Consider the following 20,734-nt stretch of genomic DNA (forward strand, 5'->3'; position numbering starts at 1 on the left):
AAAGGAGTTGTACACAGGTTGTACAGAAATACCTTGCAAATGAGAGAATGAATGTCTTATATATTATTTCCTGTTACCTTAAAAATCCCACCGTATCTAACTGACTACTGTGTAAATATATTTTAAAAGACAAATATTGTATAAAGGCAATACTATCAAAATCACATGTATGAACAAATAAAATACGAGGTGGAAAATACACTCTGTTTACTATTTAAATGAATATGAGCTTTTAGTTCCTCTGACAAAATCAAGCACAAAATTGCATCTTGCATTTTTCAGTGTCTTGTCCTTCTGAGAACCGTTGTGCTTGACAATCAAGTCTCAGATCTGTCAATCAAGATCAGTCTTCAGTTGTTTATAAAAAAAAAAAAGAAAAGAAAAAGAAATTGATGTTGGAGTTTTAGTTGGAATATTAGTTTGAGGAACATATTACAAAATTGTATTCTAATTTAAGAATAATCCTCTATATGTGAAGATGGGACAGCAGTGGTAGGCCTATCTATGAAGTAATCGAAGGTTGTAAAATAACGTGAAAAGCCTTGGGGTTAGTAGTAAAACGTAATCTTTAAATACAAACTACCACGATTTTCCTTTGACCACCGCTTTCATTTTGACCCCCTTTCGTAATGAATAATCCCTAATCTCATAATCCTCGCTGCTGTCTGGTTTGAGAGCAGACTGCCAGTCAGAGAGAGTTTAACATGACTTCCTTTACAAAGGCTGAGGAGGTGCTCCAGGACAATCACCAAACGAAGGCATACGAGAATCTACAACACAAGTGAGTGCTCCTGTGATGATCAGTCACTTTTCACTTTATTTTATTCATTTCGTCCCTGTCATATATCGGAATTATATTGCTCAGTTATTATTTTACGTAAACTTACTATTTAGTTTAATTTAGTTTGAGTTTAGATGTCGAGGTGTTGTGGTGTATATTGCCATGATATTGTAGCCTACAGTGAATCATGATTTCATTGTGTTACTGTTCTCCCGTAGCGTTAAAACCCAGGAGAGGGCGCTATTGTCTGTCCACAAGGGTCGGAAAAATAAATAAATAAATAAAATATTACAGTTATAATTCACCCAGAACATTCGTGTTGTTTAAAACCTATAGGAAAGAAACAAGATTAACTGTACAAGAGGTTGTGTAGATAGAATGATAGTCCGCCATTCATTGTTTAATAAAAAATGATGCAATGAAAGTGAATAGGATATATATAATGCATATATATATATATATATATATATATATATATATATATATATATATATATATATATATATATATAACAACAAAGTTAGTACACAATACAGATTTTGAACAAAATGACATAAACTGCTCTTTTAAGACATTATGTAGTCTGTGTATATGTGTTAAACATCACTCATGGTTTTCTCGATCTCTCTAATACAGTCAGCAAAGGAGAATGCAGCTTCAGAATGATCTTCAATCACAGCAGCGAAATCATCGCCTGTAAGAAACCATGCGTTCATTAAACATCCTAACACCTATATTTGTTCAGTTCAGAATTTGAGGATGAATTAAATTTGTTATATGGTATTGGGCTGAAATGTTACATCAAAAGAAAGAAAGAAAGAAAAAAGTTAATAATAAAAAATAAAAATAACTATTTTGGAACGAATAGGATCAATCAAATATTCTATAAGCATAAATAATATCCTATAGGATGAATTGAATTTCTCCAGGTTATCAGAATAGCTGTATTTTGTTTTTGAGGATTCTTCTTTATTTTAGAGGATTCTGGCATTCATTAGTTTTTTTTTTCAGCAGTGAATAAGTTGATGATGTGTTTGTTGTGACAGGAGCAGGGCAGCCTGGCTGCAGGGCTGCTGGTTGGAGATCAGTGAGCAGGAGCGCAGGGCTCAGATCAAGAACCAAAAGCTGTTGCAGGACTTTCAGAGAGCACAAGACACGCTCAATGACATGGTGGCCCGCACTGAAGCCATGAACACTATACGGGTCAGCTTACACATGAAACCTCCCTGCCTTCCATACATGCATTGTCAGAAAGAAAAAAAAAAGTGCAGAAAAATTTATCTTTAGAGGCTTGTCAGTTACTGGAGCAGAACTGTCAAATAAATGACATTATATCTAACATTATAAGTCACCCTGAAATGAAAACAATGTTTTTTGGCAATTAGCAAACAACAACAATACAAGAATCTAATTAGTTTCTGAACGACAAAATCAAAGTTCCACCCTACATTTATTTTTATTCAAGAAGCCGTTTCAATCTGGTATACTTCATAATGAGGAAGAAAAGACTATCAAAATTTCAATTTCATGCCATCTTTAGCACTAAGCAGCTTTTAGGGAGAAATAAGGTATACAATTTTCCCTTTAACAATACTGTTACAATGACCATCTGTGCAGCTAAAAGTAAATTTTTTGGCATTATGCTTTTTCTAAGAGCTGCATTGTATGCATTGATGAGCAGATCCGTCATATGACATGCATTTGTCCTCTAAAACTTAGAGATTCATTATGTTTTGCCATTGAATGTACATGTTGTTGCTTAATTAAACTAACTTTGACATTTTCTCTTTAAAAGGTTCAGTATGAACAGTATCTGGAAGAGAGCTTCCCACGATGGCAGCAAAGACTTAAAGACATAAGAGTTTCTGAAAAGTCAAAGGTGCTTTTTTCGAGGGAAAGTGAAATCTTTTTAAAGGAGTCTTGACAAACATGAACAAAACTGAGTGTCTGAAAATGTTACTGAAAAGTGAATGGAAAACAGGACACTTGTTTTGATTGTAATGTCTGGCTTTTATCCAGCAGGTACAACAGCACTTAAAGAGCTATATTCAGAAGATGGAAGAGGAAGAAGGTATCAAGCCTTCACACACCATGCTAAACACTCATCAGAAAGTAAAAGGTAATGCGTTTAGCAATTTCTCATGCCCCATATCAACTTTTGTTGAGAAATCTGTTAACAAGGCCCTCTTTTTTAGACATCAAGCAACATTCTGAAAGATGCGACCATGATCCTTACATTCCACCTACTTGGTTAACTGGCTCACAGCTTTCTATTTCCGGACTCCCCCAAAACAATATCGCAAAGGATTACAAAAACCTTCAGAACACTCAAGCCTTAAATCATCCCTTGCCACCTTACTATTCTTTAACTGGCGATATAGTCCATCAGTCACATTCTCCAGTCCAGCAAAAGCCACCATCAATGGACCATCTGTGGGCTGGTATAAAGCAAGGGTCTACGCTTACAGCTCACTTCACTCCTCCTGCTGCTTCCTGGCCACGACGTCCTCTGCTGAACCCCATGACGTGGGGTATGATGGATGTACCAGTCCCCAGTGAGGAAACAATCCAATGCAGTGAGCCAGACAAGGAAAAGGTGACACAAGCAAAACCAAAACACAGGAGGAAAGGGAAAGGGAGTGATCGGTCTTCTGAGCTTGACTGTAGACCAGGTTAGTTGTTTTGTGACTTTACATTGATTTGTTTCTCTGTGGGAAAAACCTTACATGATATTAGTCTAATGTAAACAAACTGTTCTTAAAAAAACCGAGTATGCTTATTCCTGCAGTGCGTCTATCAATCAACCATGAAGAAAGTAGTGAAGGCAGCGCTGTGTCCTCTAAAGTCACAGTTTCTGGGAGAAAGAAAAAAACTGATGGGACAAATTCAAACTCTACAGAAAACAGGAATGAATCTCATGGGTATGCCACATGAACAGAATCGTTTTCACAATTTAATAACTCCATGTAGATAAAAATTATGCAATGCAATCCACATGTTAGAGATAGATCTTCCTAAGTTTTGGAAATAGGGTCAAAACATATATTTTTATAACATCTTTCCACATTTATCTGTTTTAGCTCTTCCATTATGTCACAAGATGCTTTAGATAGTAACTCGGGCCTAAAAATCAACCACAAACATCAAAAGCAATTTAATAAGTGCAACAGCAAAGAATCCGTTATCACAGAGAAGGCTGTTGATGCAGTAATGCAAGATGAAGACGAACAGGAAGAAAGCAAGAGCCAAGAAACTTCTCAGAGTAGTGTCAGCTCTGAAAAGAAAGATGGATCTGAAGGACTTAATGTTAGAGAGGAAGAAGAGTCTAATGAAGAAGATGATGACAGTCATGATATCATTGTGGCCGAGGAGAAAATAAGTCACAGACAAGCTAAGGATGAAGAAGAGGATGAGGAAAGCACAGATGGAGATGAGGAAGCAGGATTTGATGATGAAGCACAGGGAGGCAATGAAGAAGGGAGTGAGAAAATGACGGGAAAGAGAGATGGGACTGAACCCAGTGATAGAGAAGAGCCAGAAAGGGAAGGCGATGTTCCAGATGACATTCCAGATAGTGGAGATGGAGGAGAAACAACGGAGGAAGAGGAGAGAGACAATAGTTTTCAAAATACAAAGGAGGCTAGAAAGACTCAAGAAACTGTAGAAGATGAAAAAGATATTCACAAAAGGTATATATTGAAATGTATGCAAATAGCACTGCTCTTGAATATTCATTTCTTATTTTTAATATGAATTTTCTACTCATTGGACTAAAACTGACTTTCTGCAAAGCCTCGAGGAGTCTGAAGAGGAAGAGGTTTACAATCAAGAAATAGAAGATGATGAAGAAGAAGATGATGAGGTTGTGGTTGAGAAAGCAGACCCCTGGTCAAGAGACCCTTTTGATGATCATACAAAATGCCCTGAGGATGATGAGGATGATATTGAAAGTCTTCTCAACCCTGCATATCAGTGAGTTAAGTTATTTTCTATATGATATTGTTTGTTTTGCTCATTGGGACTCTAACCTTTATTTATTCCCACAGGGTGGATGATATGAAGGAGACAGACCAAACAAATGGTATGTTTAATTTTGTAAAAATATATATATATATATATATATAAATATATAAATATATATATATATTTATTTATGTGTATTTTCCTTTTTTATTTATTTATTTATTTTTACAAAATTTTACAATTAATCACATTAAATCTAGTTGACTTACAACGAAAACCTGCAAACTATAGGATGGAATTTGGTAAATCGTACAATATTTGTCATTTTTAGATTTACCTGAGACCAGACTAAAAACACAGGGCTTGTTAAAGTCAGCAAAAATTAAAATTATTTTCATTTTCCAAATGCATATTTCATTTTTTAATTTGGCTTTGTAATGTTTACTCAGAATAATTCTGTAATATAATACCATAACATATGTTCTCCCTGGTGTTGAGAACCAAATCCCAGCCTTACTTTTTTCTTTTTTTTCAGTAATCCACTACATTAAAATGTATGTCACAACACAGAAGAAAACATTTGTTGCCACCATATTTGCTCATTCATTGAAAATGTGGCGTACAGTATACTAAATTTGACATTATTTTGTGTATGCAAGACTGCTTATGGATGAATTTTATGTCTAAAACAAATTTTGCTTCAGGACCAAGATTTTACATTGGACATTAAGTGGTGAATTCATATTTAATGCAGTCATTATTATTATTATTATTATTATTATTATTATTTACCTTTCATGGTTCTATTCATAGTTTTAGAGATTGAGGACTTGTCAGGCTGGCTAGCTACTAAGAAACTTTCAACAAAAAATGGAATGTGCTTTATTTTTCATTTATTATCTTAATTTCCACCATTATATTAGTCAAATTTGGCTAGTAAAATGTTATTATTTGCATTATCTTTTTTTTAATTTTTTTATCCAGATCAACCCTTTGATTCAGAGGAGGAAAATCTACCACAGAAGAGTCATCCTGCAGCCACAAATGAGATCGTGGAGTCTGATGATGAGTTTGACCACTTCTATGACTAAACCAGAAACTAGAACAGAAAGATGGGAGACAGAAAAAGAACAGAACAGAAAGAGAAAACCAACAATGGATGAATACACTGAACAGAAGCTGCAATAACTCGATGCTTTCAGAAAATGAGCAAGGTGCACACCCTAAACAGCAGCTTCAGACCAGCCAGAGAGCCACAAGGCCGAGCAATGAATAGAGGAATCACATTACAAAGGGATGAAAGAGGAAAGAAAGGGAAAAATAGATGCTGGGTGTCCCTCATCTTTTTTTGTTATTTGCTGGTAGCTTATCTGACTGTCCTGAAAGAACCGCACCACTGTCACTCTGCAAACACAGGTGGATCCAGAGACGAAGAGAGAATAATAGAGGAGATGAATAGTGGATGACGTTAAACGAGAGAAGCCCAGTTATATATTTTATTCTAAGTGCATAGCTGGAATGCTAACACATTTCTAAAACAGAAAAGTGTTTCTTTAATCTAAATCAATGTCCTATAGGGAATCAAAGTATTTGCCCTGAGTTCTTTGGAATTCATTTAAATGTAGCAAGAATTTGAATGCTTTCTCATTCAGATAGGGAGCGTGGCCTGAAGCGAGGGGGATGAGTGAGGTTTCGGGGGAAGTGGGAAGGAGTGCAGGCCTGTCACTGCCTCTGACTGATGGCTATTTGAACAGGCATATTTACCCAAAACCTTGTGAAAGGAGACGGAGGGACACTAACGGAGACGTGCAGGCACAGACAGGCAATAAAAAGCTGGCCACTGTGTAAACAACATGGCCTAGTCTGTTCGGCTGCTGCCATGCCAACAGGGCAGCTTCCACTCTCCAGACAATCACATGCCAGCTTTTTGACAAGCGGATCAAAACCCCCATGAGATGTTTTAAGCAGCCATTGAGAAAATGCTTATAAAATAAAATATTTCCTTCTGCGTTTGGGCCGTTGATACGTTTTGGATGTCCTGCAGAGTGACATGCTGTACTGTTTCAAACAGCATTTTGTAATTCTTTTAGAATTGTTGCGCATGCAATTTAGTTCTTTTAAAAATTGTCACAACACAGGAGCATTTAAAATGAACTAATCAACGCAAAAACGGAGGAAGAGGAGAGAGACAATAGTTTTCAAAATACAATGGAGGCTAGAAAGACTCAAGAAACTGTAGAAGATGAAAAAGATATTCACAAAAGGTATATATTGAAATGTATGCAAATAACACTGATCTTGAATATTAATTTCTTATTTTTAATATGAATTTTCTACTCATTGGACTAAAACTGACTTTCTGCAAAGCCTCGAGGAGTCTGAAGAGGAAGAGGTTTACAATCAATGTAGCCAATCACATGCCAGCTTTTTGACAAGCGGATCAAAACCCCCATGAGATGTTTTAAGCAGCCATTGAGAAAATGCTTATAAAATAAAATATTTCCTTCTGCGTTTGGGCCGTTGATACGTTTTGGATGTCCTGCAGAGTGACATGCTGTACTGTTTCAAACAGCATTTTGTAATTCTTTTAGAATTGTTGCGCATGCAATTTAGTTGCATCACAGGAGCATTTAAAATTAACTAATCAAAGCAAAAACGTCATTAGAAATGGTGTGAAGCTTAAAGGTAATGATGACGAATACATAAATAATAAGAATTTAATTACATTTATTGTTTTTTTATTTATAAATATCATATATATAACATTAGACTATGAATAATAATAATTTTATGAAATTACTTCTTTAAGAATTTAGGTTTGTATCTATCTATCAAACTTTTTCACCAACAGTCACCTGGCAGCAGATCCCTTCCTCCTTCCCCAACCCCCTCACAGTCCGGATCCACAGCTGGGCTACTGATGACCTGCAGACAGCATCTTCACACCCTACAAATCCACATTCACACCCTTGTAATGCTAAGAACTGAATACACAAATAGCCAGACTTTCAGATATTTAGAAAGTCACGGCACAGTCATCCATCATATCAACATACAGCCGAATCTGTTGATGGGCCGACTTCTAAAGAAGACAATATTCTGCGCAGGAACAGATCATAACCCCGAAAGCTCATGGACTTCTCACGTCTCGCCCTCTGTCTGAATCTCGGACACACACTGAGGGGTCTGTGGCTTCTGCTCAGATCGCTGTGGGTGTCCCTGTGTCCCATTGTTGAGAAGACACTGCTTTGCGGGGAGGTCCACCATTAAGACAGTGTATTCCTATTGTTCTCATACACTCAAACACAATCCTGCTTACCCAAGAATCAAAGGTTAGGCTAGCATTCAGGCCATGAGACACCACACCAACCGCACTAAACAGTCAAAATCGCAAGCCGTTTCTGGACACTAACCACTAACCTGTCCTGTATCATCAGTGTATCTGTAGTTTGATGGGTTTGTGCAGTTGTATTGCTGGCACATGACATAAATATGCATTTTTTTTCAATTATTATTTCAATTTCTTGTTCATTTATTTTTATATTATCAAATTATATTATCATATATAATAAAAAATATATTTAGCATTTGTTCTGCCTGTTTGAAAACATCTAAGCTCCATACACATTAATTTTTATTTCAAACTCATTCACTAATAAATTTGTATAAATAATTCCCCTATATTAATCATTTTATTATTATCTAACTATTTCATAATATGTAATATTTATTTGTGTTTTTCTTCCTGTTTAGAGATATGGTCGACATTTTTTTTCATTAACTAGTAAATTAATATTTATAATATCTAATTATTTTATCATATATATGATTTTTATTGTTAATTTATTTTGTTTTCTTTTCCTGTCTGTTCTAACATCTAATTTTTTTATGATTTATTTGAATAAATATGTATTATTTCCAACTCATTTACTAATAAATATGCATAATGTTGCTACATACATATATATGATTTATTTATATTTTTGATTTTATTATTTTTTTCAAACATATTGTTTGATTTTCTATTTAGAGACATCTTAGTGCCATAAATATGCAATACACATATAATTTATTTTATGCACATTGTGAATGCTATAATAATAATAATAGTTATTATATTGGTATCTAAAGGTGGCTACAAAACTTAGTGTGATGAATGTCAGGACAGGAAATGATCTTTTATAATGTGAGTAAGACACTGCCTCTCTTGAGTTGATTGTTCCCCAAACACTCTCTTGAGGAATTTTAAAAATACAGCAGTAAAATAATGTGAAAGCCTTAAAGTGTGATTATAATCTTGCACCTCACACCAGACATGCAAATAACAGAACTAACAGCTTCTGGAATGTTCAAAATTTTACTTGAGATTTACAGCAAGGAATTCACATTCATATGTTTCTTCAAACACCTTCAATTCAATTGAATTCACATTCACACAGAATCAAAGAATAGCATCAGATAACAGATACTTCTCCAACTATGAGGTGTCCATCAGCTATTATATACAGCAATTATAAGCATCTAAACAGAAATTAATCCTATTTTAACAGCCCTTAATACACTATAGGAGGCTGATCAGGAGGAACTCAGAAGAGGAGCAGAACACATGTTAAACCCGGGGTAGTAAACAGAGTCTCCAGCATACGAGTTGAAGTTGGGATGGGAATTAGACTGGCAGTAAACTGGGTAGTTCACAGGAGTCTCGCAGTACTGGAAGTCCAGAAGTCTTGGGACAGAAATGTGATATTGGGATGTTGGTTCACAATGCAAGCTGGTTTCCATTGAGGCTTGTGGAACAGACTGCAGGCTGGGACTGGGCATTGTTGGGAACGGGACATTCAGAGAGGGCAAGTTAGTTGAGATCTCTGGAGGCTGGGTAGGAAATAAAGTGTGTTGGGGAGTAAGGTGCTGAGGAAGATGGGAAGGAGAAGGTGTTTTAGCTGTAGGATAGGACACTGGTAATATCCCTGAATGCTGTGTTGTGGTGTCAACTAGGGGAGGTCCAGGTGATTTACAAAAAGAGGTGACTGACTTGACCTCCACCTTTTTTTTCTTCCCTTGCAATTTCACAGCTTCCCCATCCGAATTTTTTGATGGTGACATCGCCTTTTGACACTTGAAGCGCTTCTGGCGACGCATGTAGCAGCCGTTCTCGAACATGTCACCAGAGTCGGGGTGCAGGGCCCAGTATGAGCCTTTCCCTGGCGAGTCTGGCGATCTCGGGACACGCACAAAACAGTCGTTGAACGACAGGGAATGTCGGATGGAGTTTTGCCATCGCTGTTGATTCTGTCTGTAATACGGAAAGAGCTGGCGGATCCAGTCGTAGATCTCGTTCAGTGTCAGTCTCTTGGCTGGCGATTGCTGGATTGCCATGCAGATAAGAGAGATGTAGGAATATGGTGGCTTGGCATGGCTTAAGGTCCGTCTGTAAACTGATTTCAGCGTCGGAAACTCAGATTCTCTGGAGTTGCTCTCAGCGTATCCTTTGGGGTTTGGTGGAGGCAGTATTCCCACTGGGCTTCCGAGTCTCCCGGTGTTTCCCGCAGCTGCTGAATCACACGGTGGGCCATAACTCTGGTAGTGATGCTCTGGGGGGCAATATCCTCTGGGACCCAACGGCAGGTTGTCTGCTCCATAGAACACCTAAAATATGAGAAATTAACAGTAGATTAAAATAATAAATAAATATATTATAATTGTTTTATTGTATTGTTGTACAATAAAGTGAGGACCAGAGTCAGAACTACTGTAAACCAAAGCTTTGGTCCAAATACCATATTAAAAATGTGGGGGGAAAAATAGCTCATATTTGAATGCATTGTTTTTTTTTTTTTAAAGCAGTTATCGAATATATAATATATTTAAAAATATTCAGTCAAATGCAGTTGTTGTTGAATGTGTCAGTAATATAATGGGTATTTATTTGACCAAAATCTATTAAAACAGTGATACACAGTCTTAAGTCACTGGGGTATATTTGTAGCAATAGCCAACAATAACCACATTATAACAACATTGTATGGATAAAAACTATAGATTTTTCTTTTATGCCAAAAATCATTATTAAGGAAAGATATATCAAAACCAAATTTTTTATTATTAATATGCATGGCTAAGAACTTTATTTGGACAACTTTAAAGTCTATTTTCTCAATACTTTGATTTTTGCACCCTCAGAATCCAGATTTTCAAATAGTTGTAGCTTGACCAAATATTGTCCTATCCAAAAAAACATTAATGGAAATCTTATTTATTTTGCTTTCAGGTTATGTAAAAATCTCAGTTTCAAAAAATTGACCCTTATGTCTGGTCTTGTGGTCCAGGGTCACATGATCTTGGGCTTTATTTTGATTTTATAATTAACAGCAATCAAATTGTATACAGTTAATATTAATAATTAATATGAATAATTATATATATATATATATATATATATAATAAAAACTAAATCTGAAAAGGTACATTATAACTTAATGTTTTGTTTTATAGTGCAAATTTGATTGCTTTTTGACATTATTTTTTTTTTTTGCATTATTTGCGGCATTAATATTATTAAACTTATTAATAGTTGACATCGTGTGTAGACTTGTGACAGTGAAAAAAAAGGTAAAATAAACTAAGGCCTCAAGCTAGAACCTTAACTGTTTAGTAGCCTATAACCGAAAATCTTGACGATGATGGCATCCATATTTCCTAACCAAACCTTGGCGCCTTGGGTAACTTGATCTAATTGTATTCTGACCACCCACCCAGCCGATAACCCCATTATCTGGCTAGTCCGGCCATTCTTCTCACCCTTTTGTCTCTTTTTAAGTCACTCACCGTGCGCCTTTTTTCTATCTTATGACAGAGGGGTATTTGCGGGCGCGACTGCTGTTTTCACTTGTTCTTTTTCCCCCGATGGACAGCGATCGTAATAATTCGGCGCTTTCAAATCGGAGCCCTGCTTTCGTGTTTCGGATTCCGAGACGCCCCTCTGGTTATGAGCCGAGTGTAAGTCATACACGAGTGTCAAAGCGTGAGACATTCAACACAATCACACAGTAAATCAATTAACTGCCACACACACACAAGCGCAGACACGCTGAAAACACACGTATAACCACAGTAAGTGTAACGTGACCGCGCACAGATAAAAAGCATCAAACGGCTTTTAGTCACCTGTTTCTAGACTATAATATTAATAATATAAGTAAAAGTTTTTGGTCTGATCTGTTTGTGTTTCTGAAAATTGCGTTTGAATGAGTTAGATATAAGAAAAAGGTTAGGCTATAGGTTTAATGAGTTTTAGATTCATTTTTTTGTCTAAACTAAAGGCATATTTGTTACATAAAGTGTCATTGATAGGAAAACATTTTTCTGATAAAAAAGAAAGGGTATTTTGTTTTGGGCAAGATATAAATATTAATAATTTATTAAAGAGTAAGCAAATAATAATGATGATAATAATAATAACAATAATAAAATAAATAAAACAAATAAATATAAATTATTATAAATGTTTAATATTATAATGTTTTCTAGTAGGCTACTTTGAATAAAAAAAAATTCTCAATCATACCTCGCCGGAGTAATATGACATCCACTGATCGCTTCTCTCCCGTTTCACTTCTTCAATCATGTCTTCTGTTATTCAACTAAATAATTAGTTAGTAAATAACGCAAAATGACAGAGTGAATTAATTAGGTAAAACGATATTTAGATCTCAGTGAGGATGCCTATCAGAGAGCATTTGGAAACCTAACACAGTGTATAAACTGTTGTAGTCCAGTCAGAAAAGTGTTTTAGTGTGCTGCTCGGATCCTCACAGAGCGAGTCTCATCATATACGAGCTGATCTCCCGCCCTCTGACCAGCGTCCTGCCCACCTCCTGCCCTCTGAACACCGCTACACTGCTTTATTCACTTTACTGAGCAATTACACGACTTCAATTAAAAGATCACATCATATTTGATTGTCACAAAATGGCCAGTTACAGGCCTAGCCCAAAACATTTAGATTATCTCTTGTTCATATAAAATTACAACGTTTCATTCTTTCTTTCTTGCATCCTTAATAAATCTTTCTTCATCTTTGATACCTTGATAAAGACTAGCTAATATGTGGAATTATAGTGGAAACAGAATAATCAGCAGAAAATTAAAAGACAAAAGTAACAAAATACCTATATTCTAGGCCTATAGATATACATAGCCTATGTTATCAACTGAATAAGATTAGTTTTTATGCTTAATACAAATTCTCAAATACGTCTATTAACGTAATGTGACATAAAATTATAATTTCTATGATTAGAAAATAATAGACTCTTCTTATATTTAAAAGCTCCTGAAATTTAAGAGGGCGATAATATTAAAATCTATTTCTGACACTGATACTACTATAAAGAGCCTAGACCTAGAAATATTTTAATGTGCATTTTTTTCTTTTTTTTTTAGTCTGTAATGTTGGCATTGTGTCTCATTCAGTGGTCACAGCTCACACCCCTCCCTTTCTCTCACTATTATATGTAAAACAGCATCTATCAAAATAATACATCTGACTGTTTAGATTTATTTATTTTTTTGTGTGAACATGTGTAGGTATATATATATACGCATATATTTCATGCCCGTATGAGGGTACATATGTACTTTGATATGTGTATATATATGGGTATATGTGTATTTACCTTTTCCATTTATTTGTTGTATTGTTAATCAGGACCCCAGGAAGAATAGCTGCATGGCTGTAGCTAATAGGGATCCTTTCAATCAAAAAAAACAAAAAACAAAAAAAAAAAACAAACTCCACATCTCGGTGCTCTTCATTGTGGGAGAAAGCTGTTTGGCTGATTGTGGGTGTTGGGTGTCATCTTTATTGATGGAAAGCAAACATTTACTCTGTGTGCCATTTAAAAGCACCACCCTCGTCTATCTTCCAGTTGAGCTCAGCCAATCAGAGGCCTCAAGAAACACTCCTGCTCCTACAAAACAGACTTTATGAGTTGTGTATTCATATTGACAAAGGAGAGACAATAATATTCATACCATGTTTAAAACATAAACGGAGAAGACAGTTTTGGAAGACAAAAACAACAAAAAACACCCCGGATTCCTCACATTTCCAGCTGTGCCATCATCCCCATGTGGAGGAAATGTTTATCCAGTGCTAAGTGCCTCATGGATTAGATGAAATGCCCTTAAAAACAAGGCAATTAATTACATCCTATTGAGACCAACCCAAGGTGTGAGAAATGTCAGGAACTTACTGATTAAATCACCAATTGGGCATTAACACTGTCATATCTTAAGACTCTTTCATAAAGATGAAATAAAGTTTGAGGCTAATACATCAAGTGAGCATTGCAATGTTCTCTACTTTGATGTGTGTTGGTAACAAAAATACCAAAGGACTAAAAAAGAAAAAACCCATGGTTATTTAGTTTTAATTTTTGAATGAAACTGAAAGATACTTGATTGTGATAATCTAGAGCTCAAAGTCTAGATTAAAATGCTGGTGCAAGTCTATTATAAAATGAAATTCTGAATAATTTAAGTTAAATGCAAATAAATAAGTCATTTTCCGTTAGATCTTTTTTATTTCATGGAAATACAACATAATTATAACTCCTGTTCAGAAACATTTGTTGTACATTGTACTATTTTCTCATTTTTTTTGTATTTCAAAACATAATCACTTGTACAACAATAAGAACAAAAAAATCTCATGTCACAAATAGATCCATGATGACAATAAATTACACCTGCCATGCTTTGAGTTTTTAAAACGGCACTTCTTTAAAGTAAAAAAAAATAATAATTTCCATCATTGTTCACATAATAACCCTTCCAAAAGCAAGAAAAATCAACTTTGATGCATAAATAGATTACTGGAAAATACCCATTTAATTCAACAGTTATTTATAAACGGATTAAAATTGATCTGGAAAAAAAGGAAATAACAGAATATGATGAACATTCATGAGGTTACATTTTCAACAGCCACATAAATTACAAAACTGAAGAGAACGCTTGCCAATCTGTCTAACACTGTTGAAGCAAAGGGCCTGTGAGGGTAAATACTGAAACATTTCTGGAAGTTATATTGAACGGTTGATGTCCAATGTTTTCCCTTTTTGTCCGTTATTGGCCAAGGTAATGCAGTATTACTACTGCAGTCTGTAACAATAAGAGGTGATTAAAGAGATGTCATCACAGCACAAATCCAGTTATTAGTACTTCAGAACTGCTTCACTATGGTTATTGTGTATAAAATAGCCCAAATTAACAGTCCAAAAACTGACAGAAAAGATACATGAGGTTACTTTTCAGTAGTTGAGGCAAATACTGATACCAGTTAAGTACCAATAAAGTTAGAACAAGTACTACATGCAATTCTTGACAGCATTAAACTGCAACATTCACAATGATGGATGTTACAAATGCAAAGTTCTGTAAACCAGTGCTGTAATACAATAACGAGAACAGAATGCTGTAAAACAATTCTGGCCATAAAAGAATTAAAAAGGGGGGAAATTATTATGGATATTTGTATCCATAGTTGTACTTTTGCTTTTTGGTCTGTAATATTATAGTACAAACAATATTAGGATATATGGAGTTTGTGAGGTACATGCAAATACTATAAATTAGATCTGTATGGGCATGATGTTAAAAAAGACATTAATTGACATTAATCATGTTTTCTCTTAATAATAAAAGTAATTTATATTTACTTTGTTTTTTTTTACTAGAACTTAAACAACATTTGTTCAAATTTCCTCTGGTGACTTGGAAATATTTTCAGTAGTCGTAAATCTCTCAAAGTGGTTCACTTCAAGTCTCATTCAAAAGGGATAGTGAGTATTGATATTCATAAGGGTTAGATAACAGCTGGGGCAGACTGAGAAATCTATTGTGTTTTTTAACCATGTGGCGAGACTGGAGGTTCGTCTCTTGTTTAAATAAAGCTGAAACAATCTTGAAAGCTCTAAGTTCCTGTACACTACGTTTGAGACCAATGTCACACCAGAGGAAGAGTAGGATAGCTGGAAGTCAAATAAAGTTTGTTTAACATGTGGTGGCCAGAGACTGATGTATAGGAGGCTGGAAACAGCGAACATGCTCCACAGTAGAACTGTCCGTCTCCACAGCCTTCATGTACTTGTTGAGGATGGCGAAGATCTCGTTGTTGAGAATCTGATACTTTCTGATGCGGTCTGCCATCTTCTTCAGGGGCTGAGAGTTACACGACAGAACATTTAATACAGAAGACCATATTTACAAGGACATTTACACTACCTTTCAAAAGTTTGGGGTCTGTATGATTTTAGGATTTTGAAAGATGTCTCTTATGCTCACCAAGGCTGCATTTATTTGAACAAAATACAGTAAAAACAGCAATACTGTGAAATATTACAATTTAAAATAACAATTATAACAATTAAATTATAACAATTAAATTTAAAATAACAATTATAACAATTAAATTACAATTTAAATAATATTTACAATTTTAAATATTCTATTTAAAATAAATAGAAAAAATTACAATTTTTTCTATTTAAATGTTATATATTCCTATGATGGCAAAACTGACTTTTCAGTGTCACATGATCTTTCAGAAAACATTTTATATGCTGATTTGCTGCTCAAGACACTTGTGCTAATTAATATATTTTTTTAAATCATGATGCATTGTTTTTTTCAGTACTGTTTGATAAATAAAAAGCAGAAACAGACCTATTTTAACATTACAAATGCATTTACTGCCAATTTTGATAAGTTGATAAATAATGGTTTTCTTATAAAACATTAGTGTTTATTTCATTGCTGACTGTTAAGAGCTTCCTGCAATCATTCATGTCATTTTTTAATAGTTTAAGTCTATGAAATCAGAAACGTACCACATTTTTAATGATCTCATCTTTACCGTCCTGCCTCTGGACCTTTAGCAAGTGGTAGCAGAAGTCGAAGAGGTCAAAGCGACGTTGTTGTCCTAACAGCACAATAATGGCACATCCAGCCCAGTTCAGACCATCACCGAAGCACTGCCTAAACACAAAACCCCCCAAAACATTTCAGTTATATGATGTAAACCTAAATTGCTAAAAGTGCTCGCTTATTATTAAAAACAGCCATGCTGAATGTATATGCATACTCTGCAGTGAACTCGTGTGTGCCCACAGGGATGCAGTACACAAACTGCATGGCGCTCCAGAGGCGGTGGAACTCCATGCACTCGTCCACATGCATGACACCATTGGTGGGGGGAGGACCTCGCCACACACTGTCCTGCAGGAAGCTGCGAATGCGCGTCAGGATGACCTCAAACATGGACAGACCACAGCACAGACGCTCCTTTGTCAGCAGGTCTCCTTCTCGTGCTATTGCAATTTGCTAAAAAAGTTTATGAAAAAAAACAAAGCATTTGGTTAAAATGGAGACGCCTAAACGTAAATTACCAATCCAAAAATCTGGGGTCAGTAAGACTTATTTTTTCTTACTCTATTCAGCATAAAGGCATTTAACTGATCAAATGTGAATGTAAAGACATTTAAAATATTACAAAACATGTGGAAATAGAAAGAAAGCAGGCATGGTTTAGTAATCGCAGTAGTGTTGAAGCAGCCATGTCAGGGAGATGCTGTGTGTATCTAGGCGAAAGCAAAAGCACTTTATTTGGCCTTCCAAAAGTAGATGGATTTAGGAATCTTTAAGATTACTTACAACAGAACAACAACGCATTTAATGGACGTCTGTTTCTTGAACCTAGGAGAGGTTCTGGCACTTCTGAATGAGCTACTGTAAGTGTTTTGTTATTTGTTTAAGTATTTGCTATTGAATGTTCAAAAGCTGTGTTTTGCGGGTCACCTGTGTGTGTGTGTGTGTGTGTGTGAGAGAGAGAGAGTCACAGTGGAATCAGCTGTCTTAACCATCCGTGGCTTGTGTACTGCAAACACATATAAGCTTCATCACTGTGTCTGTCATGTGACTCTGTTCCCCTTTTGAGATTGAACTGATGGTAAAACTAAGGACATTATTAACTGTCTTTACATTTATTTTGAAAGATGAAGCTTGCGATTATGGAAAGGGGTGCAATATTTCTGAAAAGTGCTTGAGGTGTTCAGCCAATCACAATGTTCTCTGTGTCAGTTGGCCAATCAGAGCAGACTGCGCTTGTCGGATGGAAGGACTTTGTAGAAAGAGGACCTACAGTAATGTACAGTATTTGAAAAACAATGTTTTTCTTTTAACATTAAAGCATGTCAACATATCCTGTTACACCAAATACACCAAATAATGAACTTTAAAAAAGCATCATATGACCCCTTTAAATACGTTCTGCCACTTACAAATGAGATCTGAGTGCCTCACCTGTGGGGTCCCAAGTCTCTCAATGAGGGGCACCAGGTGAAGAGGAGCGTACTTTGCCTCCAGCCTCTTCATCCTCACCTCAAGTCGCTCCCCCTCTGTAAAATTCATCATTAAAGGAAGATTTCAGCAGGTATACAATTATATATACCTTTGTATATCATTGCTTTTTAGTTGATTTTGATTGCTTCCATTGTCCTCATTTGTAAGTCGCTTTGGATAAAAGCGTCTGCTAAATGTAAATATATATGTATATTTAAAAACTCTTCATCAGAAAGCACTGAAGAAGAACATGATCTTGTAGTTTCCGAATGTGATTTTTCACCTTTGATGTAGACCCTTGGGAGGATATTCTGGAAGGGTGCAGCATGAAGTAAATCACAAACTTCTTCCTGTGACTGAGTTCAAACAAACACCACAGAAACATGACGGGGAATGAATGAAAAACGCTTCTTTATCACACTGTTAAATGAAATCTGAATCAAGCTTTACAGAGCACAAACATCACACGCATCAGTGTGAAAATGGGTTAGTCATAATATGTATGAAAATGTAACATTTTGGTGCTAAATATGATGATAAATAAGTAGAATTGTTGTTGACTGAGAAGCTCGGTCTGAAAACAGGTAAATGATTATCCCAAATATAGTACAGATAAAAGGATCTCATCCAATAATTTAATCATTTCCTTTAAATCACCTGCAGTGAATATTGATGTTACATGTAGTAAAAATAATTTTTCTATAAATATATACATATTTTCATATGCTATGCATATTTCTGTGAGAACTTTAATAGTTTTGTGCAATACAAAAAGGTTGTTGCTTAAATAGTGGCATAATCTTTATTTTAATCATTTAACACTATTTTAATATTTTTATTTTATTTTATTATTATTATTTTTTTTATATACTCACTCTCCGAATCACTTTCCATTCAGCTGATCTCCGGGTCTCTAGCATAGATCATTGAATCTGATTAGACAGTTAGCAACTTGCTAAAAAATGACCAATGAGTTTCTATATTTTTCCTTTTTAAAACTTGACTCCAACTTGACTCCAGCACAAACTACACAAACTAGCTGGGGACTATTTTCAGGTGCTGCGTAATATCACTGCATCTAAAATCCCTTGACTACTACACTGGAATAAGATTATAGTTCCTAGCCATATCAGCCTAGAAAATCTCAATTTTTCATTTTGCGTCAGTCTTATAGTACACAATGTAACTACAGAAGAGTCAAGTTTTAAATAGGAAAAATATAGAAACTCTTTGATCATTTTTGACCGAGATGCTAATGGTCTAATCAGATTCAATGGTCTATGCTAAGCTAAGTTAAAAGTGCTATCGACAGACCTAGAGATCAGCTGAATGGGTTCGAAAACTGTAAAACTCAACCGGTTAACTCTAGGGGAGTTGGAAAATGAGCCAATTTTATTTAATTTTTTAAAGTGCAGTGTTCCTTTAAAAAAACTTGTGTGTTCTATGTTTCAGTCTGTTTTACTCCATCTAGATGTTTCTGAACACAAAAATCCACCAACTATAGACAACAAAATGTAGTTTTGCACATCCCTAACTATTAATATCCATTTTATTAAATCTCTACATCAATATTTACTAATATAAACCCAGAAAGATAAAAAAGTGTGATAAATTGTGGCAGGTGGTGTAAACCCTAAATGTAATGTGAAAGTAAAAAGGTCTTATGGTAATGACCTTCAAATCAATGAGGTACACAAATCTGAGCAAAAATCACTTCATTCACAATAATAAAACAAGCACAGAACAACACCCAAACAAGAAGAGAGAGATGACCAGAAGAGCATCCTGACAGAAACGAGGTTAATGAGAGATCAGCGTGCAATGATCATCCGACACATTCACTATGCTTCAGAGAGAGACCCAAACAAAAACACAAGAGAAACAGTCAGAAGAGTTACAGTCAGAAGAAGAGAAGTGTATGGAAACAGATGTGCATCAGCACGGGACGTCACAGGCAGCCAGAGAGGAGTCGTGACTGCCATGAAAGCAAGGAAGACTTCCTTTGGAGGAAAAGATACTAAACAAGCCTCTTAATATTAACCCAGTAGGAGTGTGCAGAGTCCAAACGTCACGATAGTGCCAGACATTCACAGCTCCGTATTACATTTCGGTTTTTATTCTCTCATCTCGGTGACACTAGCGTCCTTGAATCCATGGCAGAACACGGCTCAAAAGTGACTAAAGAAAAAGTATAAAAACCAGGAAGAGTGTGCGTTCAGTCAGTTTTTTGTGGTTCTGTTACATGAATGAGGCCTAATTCCTTACCACCTGTAGTTGTTGCCAGCGTGTAATGAGAAATAAAGTTGCTTTTTAGGGGCAGATGGCAGCAGTGTCCTCCACCCACACAAGCGTTAACATACACAGTAATTCATTAACATTCACATCCAGAAACACACACACACTGGCATACACATCAGCATACAACACACGCTTTCTACAAATTCAAATCTGCCTCTTTATGCAGCTTATTAGCAAAGCCAGGCTGAGTCATGTCAAGGACTGGGCCTTGAATTTTTGGTGCACCAATCGGATGCTTTCATAACAACAAATATTTGCATAAAGGAAATCATAATTATTCTGAAGTAAACA

General features: G+C 35.5%; 3 protein-coding genes across 5 annotated transcripts in view; 1 reads left to right on the plus strand and 2 right to left on the minus strand.

Annotated features, from left to right (window-relative positions):
- The first annotated feature begins 687 nt into the window (after positions 1 to 687).
- Positions 688 to 4,757, plus strand: LOC132109309 (dentin matrix acidic phosphoprotein 1). The gene is made up of 9 exons (XM_059515317.1): positions 688 to 781; positions 1,418 to 1,477; positions 1,828 to 1,984; positions 2,577 to 2,660; positions 2,801 to 2,900; positions 2,977 to 3,453; positions 3,570 to 3,702; positions 3,862 to 4,470; positions 4,574 to 4,757. Exons 1-9 carry the CDS (start codon positions 705 to 707, stop codon positions 4,755 to 4,757), a joined length of 1,881 nt encoding a protein of 626 aa, XP_059371300.1. The 5' UTR covers positions 688 to 704.
- Positions 4,758 to 9,092: 4,335 nt separating this feature from the next.
- Positions 9,093 to 12,584, minus strand: foxa (forkhead box A sequence). The gene is made up of 2 exons (XM_059516691.1): positions 12,309 to 12,584; positions 9,093 to 10,390 (listed from the first exon to the last, which is right to left on the minus strand). The coding sequence occupies exons 1-2, from the start codon at positions 12,366 to 12,368 to the stop codon at positions 9,320 to 9,322; spliced, it is 1,131 nt and encodes a 376-aa protein (XP_059372674.1). The 5' UTR covers positions 12,369 to 12,584; the 3' UTR covers positions 9,093 to 9,319.
- A 1,724-nt stretch (positions 12,585 to 14,308) lies between these two features.
- LOC132109564 (cytoplasmic FMR1-interacting protein 2-like) overlaps positions 14,309 to 20,734 on the minus strand; it is a 31,526-nt gene continuing 25,100 nt past the window's right edge. For 2 of the 3 annotated variants that reach the window (XM_059515745.1, XM_059515744.1), the window contains exons 25-29: positions 18,429 to 18,501; positions 18,107 to 18,201; positions 16,890 to 17,128; positions 16,636 to 16,783; positions 14,309 to 15,967 (exon numbers count right to left, since the gene is read on the minus strand). In XM_059515745.1, coding sequence (XP_059371728.1) covers positions 15,800 to 15,967; positions 16,636 to 16,783; positions 16,890 to 17,128; positions 18,107 to 18,201; positions 18,429 to 18,501 — 723 coding nt within the window. In that variant the 3' untranslated portion in view covers positions 14,309 to 15,799. Of the gene's footprint in view, positions 15,968 to 16,635; positions 16,784 to 16,889; positions 17,129 to 18,106; positions 18,202 to 18,428; positions 18,502 to 19,018; positions 20,414 to 20,734 lie in introns of those variants that run through there. The other variant, XM_059515746.1, reaches the window with a different exon arrangement.

This window comes from Carassius carassius, chromosome 29 (assembly GCF_963082965.1).
Source record: "Carassius carassius chromosome 29, fCarCar2.1, whole genome shotgun sequence".
NCBI classification, from domain to species: Eukaryota; Metazoa; Chordata; class Actinopteri; order Cypriniformes; family Cyprinidae; genus Carassius; species Carassius carassius.